This window comes from Thamnophis sirtalis, unplaced genomic scaffold (genome assembly GCF_051295495.1).
Source record: "Thamnophis sirtalis isolate CommonGarterSnake01/CBP01778 unplaced genomic scaffold, rThaSir2_p1.2 scaffold_10, whole genome shotgun sequence".
Taxonomy (NCBI): Eukaryota; Metazoa; Chordata; class Lepidosauria; order Squamata; family Natricidae; genus Thamnophis; species Thamnophis sirtalis.
Window position 1 is genome coordinate 64,856,619 of NW_028261390.1, and position 12,066 is coordinate 64,868,684.

General features: G+C 39.1%; 2 protein-coding genes across 3 annotated transcripts in view; one reads left to right on the top strand and one right to left on the bottom strand.

The window, feature by feature from the left end:
• The window catches only part of CCKAR (cholecystokinin A receptor), a 97,749-nt gene that overhangs the window by 70,214 nt on the left and 15,469 nt on the right, over positions 1-12,066 (bottom strand). The window lies entirely within an intron of this gene.
• Positions 1-12,066, top strand: part of TBC1D19 (TBC1 domain family member 19) — a 66,919-nt gene that overhangs the window by 15,079 nt on the left and 39,774 nt on the right. For both annotated transcript variants that reach the window (XM_087724792.1, XM_087724793.1), the window contains exons 9-11: positions 744-816; positions 2,396-2,434; positions 5,289-5,401. In XM_087724792.1, the coding sequence (XP_087580918.1) occupies positions 744-816; positions 2,396-2,434; positions 5,289-5,401 (225 nt within the window). The remainder of the gene's footprint in view (positions 1-743; positions 817-2,395; positions 2,435-5,288; positions 5,402-12,066) is intronic.

Here is a 12,066-nt window from a genome sequence, read left to right on the forward strand (position 1 = left end):
CGGCCAGACAGTGTCCCCTAGCGACCCCCAGGGGGAGAGCCTTCTCTGTGGGAGCGCCTTCCCTCTGGAATGAGCTGCCCACGGAACTTCGCATAATCCCCGACCTCCGGTCCTTCTGACGCTCCCTAAAAAGTTGGCTTTTCCAGCAAGCCGGCCTGGCCTGAATAGAATAAAATATAGGATTAATTTGGTTGTTAATTTTAATTCAATTTTTAAATTTTTATTGTAAATATCAATTGAGATTTTTTTTGATACTTTATTTAATGTCCCTTTTAATTTTTGTAATATGTGTTTTCTTTTATGTTGTACGCCGCCCTGAGTCCTTGGGAGAAGGGCGGCATATAAATCCAATAAACCTAAACCTAAACCACACGCGCCACCTCTGTGCATGCGCAGTATCTTCCGTGCATGCGCAGAGCATCAAAAGGGTACGGTAAGCGAACAGCGAGGGGGGGGGAGGAATCCGCTGTGCCACATGACTTATTTTAGCTAGAAAGCAGGAAATCCTGCTTTCTAGCTAATATAAATTACGCATTACAGCTGATTGTCGGTTTCATTTATTTTGCTACTGGTTCGGGCAAACCGGTAGCATTTCACCCCTGTGTTTACAGCTTGCCAATTAAAGCAACGTATTGATATTTAATGTCGATTTCATATATGGCGTACAGTGGCACATCTTGTTCTAATAAATGAATGAATGAATGAATAAATGAATGAATGTCTTTATTTTTTTTCCTCTCAAGAAGGATTATTTTAGCGAATTGGACCTAAACACTGGTCAGATGGATATTGATGATTCTGCACATGTGCCTTCAGGTGGGTTTTTAATTTTCAGTAAATATAGTTTTTGCTTCGGAAAAAGATTCTTGTAAGATATATTTATAAAAGAATGGATCCAAGTAAGATTCCTTTTTTTGGGTCATTATTTATAATGGTGGGAGTGACCAAGTTTAAATAAATTAAGTGAATTCTGCTGGGCTCTTTTTTGCTAGAAATTTAGCACATTTTAAACATCGTTTAAATTCCTTTTTTTTCAAACTTTGTATATATTTATTTATACCACACTCTAAGTAGCCCTGCTACTTAGCAGGCCATTATAGAACAGTTTTCAAACATAGTATACTTTCTTCTTTTCCGTGGTGCTGGATTTTTCCAATAAATCCTTCAGGACTGCTGCCTGGTTACCAGGCCATCATTCCTGAATTCTGCGGCCCACTTGTCCCAAAAATGCTTTTCAAAAGGCAACTGGTCTTTCTTTGTTTTTTTCTTTCTTTAAAAACATTTCATTTCATCCAAGAGATCCCAAATGGTGGAAAGGGAGGGGGAAGGGAAGGAGAAAAGGAGAAAAGAAAGGAGAGAAGGAGGGAGGGAAGGAAGGGGAGTGGGAGAGAAGAAACGAGGGAAGGAAAGAGGGAGGGAGGGAAGAAGATGCCTAACTTTTGATGTCCATAATGTTCTTGTTATTACGGAAATGTCTCGAAACGTAGTCAAATGTAAAGCAAAACAGTGGTGGATGTTGTATTGTCTTTTGCAATCTATTGGCGGTTGTATTTTTCTTTTACTAATAAAAAATAATAATAATTAAAAAAAAGATATATTTATAAAAGAATGGATCCAAGTAAGATTCCTTTTTTTGGTCATTATTTATAATGGTGGGAGTGACCAAGTTTAAATAAATTAAGTGAATTCTGCTGGGCTCTTTTTTGCTAGAAATTTAGCACATTTTAAACATCGTTTAAATTCCTTTTTTTCAAACTTTGTATATATTTATTTATACCATACTCTATACCATTATAGAACAGTTTTCAAACATAGTATACTTTCTTCTTTTCCGTGGTGCTGGATTTTTCCAATAAATCCTTCAGGACTGCTGCCTGGTTACCAGGCCATCATTCCTGAATTCTGCGGCCCACTTGTCCCAAAAATGCTTTTCAAAAGGCAACTGGTCTTTCTTTGTTTTTTTTCTTTCTTTAAAAACATTTCACTTCATCCAAGAGATCCCAAATGGTGTTTTTTTTTGAGATACAACTGGACTTTCTGTATAGGTTTATACATCTTTCTTTTCCCTGTTTTGTGCATTTTATAGGAAGAACTCCTTGCTAGCAATACAATTAGAATACAATACAAAGGTTGCTTTTCAGACCAACTTTGGTAACATAATCAACAAAATTAAAATATCATAACTTTTGGCCTGTAGGGACTTCTTAACTATTGCTGTAAAATGGCACACTTTTAATCTCTTCAATAGAAATTACACCTTTTTCCTCATGAATGTGATTATGCATGTTCATTTGAATCTTCGCACATGTCTGTAACATGTTAAAATAAGCAATGCTGATATGTAAAATATTCTTCTAGAACTAATCGTTTTATTTTATTCTTATTTACATTTTAGAGCTTTATGAAAATGAACACGTACGGTTGGGTCAAAAAGGTAAGAGATGGATACTGTAATCGCTTTTAATATACTTTTTTAAAAAACATACAATTGCCGTTTGTTTTTATTTTAAGTTATATAAGGAGCAGTCATGTTGTAATCACACTGCCCTAGAGATAAGCCTGTTAAAGATTTCCAAATAAGCAAGTTTAGGATTATGCTGCAGTTATAGGCAATGTGAAGTGCCCTGGGCCTTTAAAAAAGGCAAAATTAGCCAGGCCATTGCAATCGCCTTTAGCTACAGAAAGAACTTAACAGGCAGCTAATTTAAAGCAATATGTCCCTACCTATAGCTCTTTGTCCGAGCTGAATCCCTGTTTAGAATTTCACTTGAAAATCATCAGAGCCTCTCTTCTGTTCCATGCCCAAAATATCCTTACTGGTAATTAAGACAGCTATGCCCAATACATCGGAAAAGAAAAATAATCTTAATTCTGATGGATGGTTAGTCACTACTGCAGACTGTTTTGACCCAGTTTCCCAAACACAATAAACCCTCTGACGTGAACTCAAAAGATTCCTTTATTAAGAGTGCCGGCAGCCCTGGCAAAAATTTCTCTCGCAGGCTAACAAATCGGTCTGGCTGGAAGATGAATAGTTGTCTGACACATCTCCACCCCCTGCTTTTTATCCCCAGAGCGGATTGGGTGGGGCTTCACGAGCAGTGGTGGCTCTTCTGTCCCAAGGATCAGCCCATGGATTTCCATTGCTCTCCTCTCCTCTGCCTTCTGCACCTGCGTGTGCCAGGCACTGGACCCAGCTGTTCCTCCTCTTCCTCATCAGCCACCTCCAGATCTGTTGACTCTCCACCTGAGGGCTGACGGATGGCTCAGGCTCTGCCTCTGTCTCTCTCTGTTTCTCTGTCTCTGTCTCTGTTTCTCTCTCTCTCTCTGTCTCCCTCTCTGTCTGTCTGTCTGTCTCTCTCTGTCTCTGTCTCTGTCTCTCTGTCTCTCTCTCTCTCTGCCTCTCTGTCTCTCTCTGCCTCTCTGCCTCCCTCTCTCTGTCTCCCTCTCTGTCTGTCTGTCTGTCTGTCTGTCTCTCTGACTCTGCCAGCTCCATTCCTTCTTCCCCCTTGGAGCTTTTCCTTTCTCCTTTCCTTTCCTTTTCCTTTCCTTCTTTTCCATTTGCTTTGCTTTCCTTATTTCCCTTTCCCTTCTTTTTTTCTTTTCCCTTCCCTTCTCTTTCCCTCCCTTCTTCATCCTTTCCTTTCTACTTTCCTATTTCCTTTCCTTTTTTCCTTTCTTCTTTCCCATTTCCTTTCCTTTTTCCTTTCCTTCTTTTCCATTTCCTTTCCTTTTTCCTTTCTCTTTTCCTTTTTTTCCTTTCCTTCTTTTACATTTCCTTTCCTTTTTCCTTTCCTTCTTTTACATTTCCTTTTTCCTTTCCTTTCTCTTTTCTTTTCCTTTCCTTTTTCCTTTCCTTTCTCTTTTCCTTTCCTTCTTTCCCATTTCCTTTCCCTCCCCCTTCCTTCCCTTCTTTCCTTCCTGGGGGAGAGGGAGGGGACCCTTTTCCTCCTTGCCCCCCTCCCCAACATCTGCTCTGATGGCAATTATGGCTAAAAAAAATTCAGGTGCTCAGGCACGAAAATGTGCTGCTCAAATACTTTTCCGCACACACTGAAAAAAAAAATTAGAGGGAATATTGGTGAGCATCCCCCCCCCAAAGGAAATAGATCATCTATACATCATCTTCTAACCAAATGGACATCCACGCAACTTTGTTAAGTGGGCCTGATCATTCAACCCAATATAGCACAACCAACATAAATGATTAAAAAAGATAACATACATCAAAAAAATAAATCTCATAAACCACCAGTAACAACCACATGGCCTCACTATATAACACGCCAATCAACTAAATCCCTCCCAAACATCCTAAGTAACCCAAAAGGCCCAGGAGCCCCATAAGAAGACAAAGAGAAGTCCTCTGCAACATACAGCATAAGCCTTGCAACAGTCAGTATGTAGGACATACAGGCCGAAAACCTAACAGATCCATGAACACCAACTAGCAACCAGAAGACATGATGAAAACTCCTATACTATTATGTATTTTTACACAATAGTATAACTAGCCATTTCTACAACAACAGATCTATTTAATCAGTAAAACCCAAAATCAAAAGTTTGGTTTTTTCCCCCCCACCTCAAGCACAAAGTTCCACAAGCGGTTTCCAGGTAGAAATAAAAGCATTTGTATTTCTTCCCCCTTGATCAAAGCAGTCGATTTGGCCATCTCTGCTAACTCCCATCAGTTTTTGCAGCCATCCCTCCATCGTGCGGATCAAGGTGATTTTCCGTTTCATTGCGTAAAGTAATCTTGCTGCCTTCCATTAAACCCGAAAGAAAAGTCTTAAACTTAGCCATTGCTTCAACTGGGAAGCTCTGACTATCTTACACCAAGCCAAGTTCATTTGATTTCTGGAAGCCTTGCACTCTTGACAAGACAGCCATCAACACAATTGTTGTTTTCGTATTTGTATTTGAATTACATGTTTGTCCCACTGTAAACGCCTGGGGGTTACAAGTAGCAGGAGCAGTCGCACATAAATACATTAAAATAAGAAGAAATACCCCAACTGGGAGACAAGAGGAATTTTTATTTATTTTTGCTTTCTCTCAACTACCTTGTTACTAACTTAACAATGGTAGTGATTCACTTAACAACGCTGGCAAGAAAGGTCATTAAAAAGTGGCAAAATTCACTTAGTAACTGTTTCGCTTAGCCACAGAAGTTTGGGTCTCAATTAAGGTCCAGTTACAGTCCTGTAATTGATATTAGCTATCTCGCGTTAATACTGTGAAGCTTTGGGTATTTCGCTAATTATATTTTATATAATGTCTTGTAGTTCTTATGGAGCAGGACAGCGCAGCCGCTCAACAGTACGTGCGGCAAGGCTCCCCCAATTCATTAAGAGCAGAGCTGTGGGCACTGATTCTCAATATTTCAACTCGACCAGAGGTAAGTCAGAAAAATAGATTGGAAGGACAGGGGTCCGTTTGCTATTCATCTGACAGCTAAGTGTATGTTTTGGTTCTAGAATGGAGCATTCTAGGAGTCTTCCTTTGCGAGATCCTACGGGGGCATCTACATTTATTTAACACTTTTCAAACTTCTGACTTTCTAGCATAACGGTTTTTTGAAAAAATTAGTGGGCTCTCCTTTTATCAATAAACTACTGATGACCCGGCATTGCCTGGGTATTTATAGATGTCGAAGTGTTTGTCTGACAGGGAGCCATTGAGAGGGGCCTTTCTGCCCCCTACTCCCATGCCCATCATCCCTGCCCTCTCCCTTCCCCCTCCCATGCGCTCCTCTTTCCCGCCCTGCCTACGATCCTGGCACTTTGCCCCAAAACCATCAGACCCATTGGCCCACTGGAGGGTAAACGTCATGGCTGGCTTTCCAGAGGAAGTAGCAAAGGAACTGATATCACAAACAATTGTTGCGCTAGGACACTGCACTCACTCTCCTTAACGGGCCAGGTGTTATTCTGGAACGCATACGCATACGCACACACACACCAGGGGTATTCTCCCCCACCTCACCCCCCGTATGCTGGAACATACATATATACATACATACAGCCTTTTTTAAATAAATAAAATTATTTAAAATCTATATACATATATACGTATATACGTATGTACGTATGTACATATGTACATATGTACATATGTACATATATACATATATACATATATACATATATACATATATACATATATACATATATACATATATACATATATACATATATACATATATACATATATACATATATACATATATACATCATATACATCATATACAACATATACAACATATACAACATATATACATATATACATATATACATATATACATATATACATATATACATATATACATATATACATATATACATATATACATATATACATATATACATATATACATATATACATATATACATATATACATATATACATATATACATATATACATATATACATATATACATATATACATATATACATATACATATACATATACATATACATATACATATACATATACATATACATATACATATATATATATATATATATATATATATATATATATATGTTGCATTTGTGCTGATAAATAAACAAAGGGAGACTATTATTGCTCTATTTCACGCTATTTATCTCTCATCAGCTAGCCATACCTTTACTGGATTATAAACTGGGCTGTTTTTACATGTTAAGCAGTTGTATTAGCCTCTAAGCCACAAGCTCTCCTACCTTATCAGCTGAGCCAAGGAAATAATTTAGTGTTATCAAAGCACCTGGTATGCTCAAATATGGGAGGGAGCATACTGCTTCCCTTTTGCCTTTCAGCTCTACTCTTTCAGCAGTATGTTCCCTCCCATCTTTCGACATACCAGCTCTTTTGATGTAACAATTATTTCTTTGGCTCAGCTGATAAGGGAGGAGGATGAGAGCTAGATAGATAGATAGATAGATAGATAGATAGATAGATAGATAGATAGATAGATAGATAGATAGAGATAGATAGATAGATAGATAGATAGATAGATAGATAGATAGATAGATAGATAGATAGATAAGTTTATTTATAGGCCCCCTTTCCCTGAGGGGACTCAGGGCTGCTTACAACTTATGGGGAAGGGAATACACACAATGACATATAAAAACAATACATAATTAAAAATAGAAGCAACATTCATCATTCGGGTGGGGACGGATTATAATCTTTAACCCCAGGCCTGACGGGATAGCCAGATCTTGAGGGCTGTGCGGAAAGTCTGGAGGGTGGTGAGGGTACGAATCTCCACGGGGAGATCGTTCCAAAGGGTCGGAGCTGCTACTGAAAAGGCTTTCCTCCGCGTAGTTGCCAGTCGACACTGACTGGCGGATGGAACTCGGAGGACACCTAATCTGTGTGATCTAATAGGTCGCGAGGAGGTAATTGGCAGGAGGCGGTCTCTCAAGTACCCAGATCCACTACCATGATAGATTGATTGATTGATTGATTGATTGATTGATTCTGCTGAAGTTGCAGCATATTCCCAGTTCTCAGAACTGTCTGATCTTGTCCCTCTCACTGAGTGCTTCCCTTTTTGCAGGAATGCCTAGGGCAACATCACCAACCCTTCTTCCCAATGCAAGATGAACCGAATGACCTAGAGAAAAGCAATTGTCTCATAGGTATAGTGTAGGTTAAGGTGGCTCCTCCCTTGAAAGGCATTCAGTTTAATCCTGTCCAAAAGAATAGTTGAATAAGTTTATCAAAAACCTGTAACTAAAACTTGGTTTTTGCCTGGCTTGGGGCCACAAAGGGAGTGCCCCCCACTCGGAGGTGGTTGGCGGGAGTAGGAAGACCCCATCCCCCTGCCATCCATCTCTTAGTTCTGTTTTTTTCCCCTATAGGTTTAAATTGTTGTTGTTGTGAAGTTGTGTCTAACCTATCGCAAACCCATGGACAACGTTCCTCCAGGCCTTCCTGTTCTCTACCATCCTCTGGAGTCTATTTAAGCTCACGCCTGCTGCTTCAGTGACTCCATCCAGCCACCTCATTCTCTGTCCTCCCCTTCTTCTTTTGCCCTCCATCTTTCCCAGCATGAGGCTCTTCTCCAGGGAGTCCTTCCTTCTCATTAGGTGGCCAAAGTATTTGATTTTCCTCTTCAGAATCTGGCCTTCTAAAGAGCAGTCAGGGTTGATCTCATCTAGGACTCACCGGTTTGATCACCTTGCAGTCCAAGGGACTCGCAGGAGTCTTCTCCAGCACCAGAGTTCAAAGGCCTCCATTCTTTGGCCCTCGGCCTTTCTTATGATCCAACTTTCACAACCATCCATTGCAACTGGGAAAACTATTTAAAATATTAAATTGCATAATTTTAATTAGTTCTCTATCTGTCTTTTTGTAATCTGTGAGTTACCTTACAGGGGAGACGGGCCGCATGGCAATTTAATAACTGAAAAAATACTTTTCTTCCCTGCAGAATTTTATCTCTTTTGCTAATAATATGCCTCAGTGGGTCCTAGTCAATAATTCACAAGGGTGTTTTTTTTTAATGTATCTTATACTCCTCAATAGTCCTCGATTTATTCAGCCCAAAATTTCCATTGTCAAGCAGGACAGTTATGAAGTGAGGTTTACCCCATTTGATGACCTTTCTTGCCACAGTTGTTAAGTGAATCACTGCAGCTGTTAAGTTAATGACGTAGTTGTTAAGTGAATCTGGTTTCCCCATTGATTTTGCTTGTCAGAAGGTTGCAAGAGGTGATTGCATGATCCCCGGATGCTACAACTGTGATAAATACATACCAGTTGCCCAAGCGTTTACATTTTGATCACGCAACCCTGGAGATGCTGCAATGGTAATAAGTGTGATAATAACTGTCATAAGTTACTTTTTTCAGTGCCATTGTGGTTTGGAATGGTCACTAAACAAATGATTGTCTGAGTGGTCCGGTGGCCTAGAGGTGGAGCGAGTCTCGCCTCACAATCAGGAGGCTGTGAGTTCAATCCTAGCTCAGATATTCCTCTTTCTGGACACAATGAGAATGTATCTACTGAACAAAACTCCTCATTGGTGACAGGAAGGGCATCGGGCCAGTAAACACTCAGCTCCATTCAGTTGCCCAGACTCCACCCTGCTAGGGATTATGGGGTGGTTAAAAGAAGATGATGATGATGATGATGACTTAAACGAATGATTGTCATTCAAGGACTGCGTGTACATTGTGAGCATTTTCTTTCTTTTTTATTTTAAGATTTTTTTAATTTTTTTATTCTCTTATATACCCTTTTAAGTATACATTCACATAATTGTTATTCTTCTTTACATTTATCGTTCTAATACATTAATTATTTCATTTAATAGGTTATAATATACAGTTTGGGTTGCTATATTTACCATCCCTTCCTCCTTTTGTAACACCTCCTTTCTCTACTTCCTTCCTTCCTCCTCTCCTTCCCCTTCCTTCTTCCCTTCCCTTTCTCCTACTCCTACTCTTCTTCTTCCTATCCTCTCTCCTTCTCTTCCTCTCCCTTCCATCCTCCTCTCCTTACCTCTTTCTTCTTTCCCCCCGTCTTCCTTTCATTCTCTCCTCCTCTCCCTTTCTTTTTCTATTATTGTTGGTGTATATTTCAAAACTCATTATGAGCATTTTCCACTGCAAAATGCGAACACCCGCATTATATGGTTATAAAGTCAGGGTGAACATTATAAAAGCCATAATTTTTCTAGGCTCTCTGACTATATTCATAGTGCTAGTCTATTTTTCCTCCTTATTTAATCCTACAGTTATTCTGACAGTGCTTCTAAAGTAATGGGAGAACTCAAACGAGCTAATCTACAGATTTATTACTGCGATGCCTTTAGCCTATAAATCAGTTGTGCATAGATATCTGTAAACGATATGGATTCACGGGATATTTAATTATAGTACATGTCCACATGTGCTTAACTTGATGATTTGCAGTATGCTGAGTCTTAAACTTGGGAAAAAAAATAACTGATTAGTGATCAAATCTGTTCTCAAATCTCAGATCTATCACCCATCTCCTCCCACTTATGACTGCATGACTGTGACTTTGTTGCTTGTATTCTTACAGTTTATATTGTTTCCTAGTATGATTTGATTGTTGAATTGTACCTTATGACTATCATTAAGTGTTGTACTTTATGATTCGTGACGAATGTATCTTGTCCTTTATGTACACAGAGAGCATTTGTACCAAAGGCAAATTCCTTGTATGTCCAATCACACTTGGCCAATAAACAATTCTATTCTATTCTATCCTATCCTATCCTATCCTATCCTATCCTATCCTATCCTATCCTATCCTATTTTCCTCTATTCTATTCTATTTTCCTCCATTCTGTTCTATTCTATTTTCCTCCATTCTGTTCTGTTCTATTCTATTCTATTCTATTTTCCTCTATTCTATTCTATTTTCCTCTATTCTGTTCTGTTCTATTCTATTCTATTTTCCTCCATTCTATTCTGTTCTGTTCTATTCTATTCTATTTTCCTCCATTCTATTCTATTTTCCTCCATTCTATTCTATTTTCCTCTATTCTATTCTATTTTCCTCCATTCTATTCTATTTTCCTCCATTCTGTTCTGTTCTATTCTATTCTATTTTCCTCTATTCTATTCTATTTTCCTCTATTCTATTCTGTTCTATTCTATTCTATTTTCCTCCATTCTATTCTGTTCTGTTCTATTCTATTCTATTTTCCTCCATTCTATTCTATTTTCCTCCATTCTATTCTATTTTCCTCCATTCTATTCTATTTTCCTCTATTCTATTCTATTTTCCTCCATTCTATTCTATTTTCCTCCATTCTGTTCTGTTCTATTCTATTCTATTTTCCTCTATTCTATTCTATTTTCCTCTATTCTGTTCTGTTCTATTCTATTTTCCTCCATTCTATTCTGTTCTGTTCTATTCTATTCTATTTTCCTCCATTCTATTCTGTTCTGTTCTATTCTATTCTATTTTCCTCCATTCTATTCTATTTTCCTCCATTCTATTCTACTCTACTCTACTCTACTCTACTCTACTCTACTCTACTCTACTCTACTCTACTCTACTCTACTCTACTCTACTCTATTTTCCTCTATTCTATTTTCCTCCATTCTGTTCTATTCTATTGTATTCTATTTTCCTCCATTCTATTTTTCTTTATTCTATTCTATTCTATTTTCCTCCATTCTATTTTCCTCCATTCTACTCTACTCTATTCTATTCTATTCTATTCTACATGGTCTCTAAATCCTGATTGAGAGACTAAAGAAAATTTAAATAAATAACTGTATATGTGATGGTATTCAGGTCCGTTTGAAAAACAGGGAACGACTAGCACGCATGTGCGGGGAAACCTTTACCGTTACCCAAGGAATGAAAATCTCTCTGGTTCTGCTGTGATCACCATAATATATCTTTTGAATGTGGTATTTATGTAGAAGTACTAACAGGAATCGAACTCAGTGTGACTCTCGCTATAGGAATTCCCATTTCTTCAACTCTTTAGAATCCTTTGGAATGTGGCCTATCTCAGCCTGGCCATACATGATTGCGGGCTTTCAAAAATGTGATCAGAAGCCATTTCATTTCCTGACTAAATGGGGGGGGGGAAGCCCTCTTAAGTTTGGGCTGCTAATTAGTTAAATAATAATCAACAGGAATAAATGGAGATTTGAGAAATAACAATTGTTGGATCCTCGGGTTAGTAACAGTTCAAAGTCACAGAAAAAGGCCCCACCTGCAGGCCCGTGCATGGGCACCCCCCCCCCCACAGTGCATGTGCCCCCCATTTTGGTGCCTCTGATCTTGGAACCAAAAACGGGGTGCGGGGGTGCCTCGCATAACACCCCCCCTGCCTACCTCAGTGCCGCACGACCTACCCCCACCCCAACGCATGCACACGCGTCTCCCAGCGGAGACCTGAGAATCAGATGGCCGGCGGGAGGCGTGCACACGCATGTGCAGTGGAGCCGTCCTGGGCGACAGCTCGCGTGCCCGCAAAGATGCCATCACGGATATAGGGTTTCCTTCCTGCGCATGGGGTTGGACTAGAAGACCTCCAAGGTCCCTTCCAACTCTGTTGTTCTATTCTATTCTAA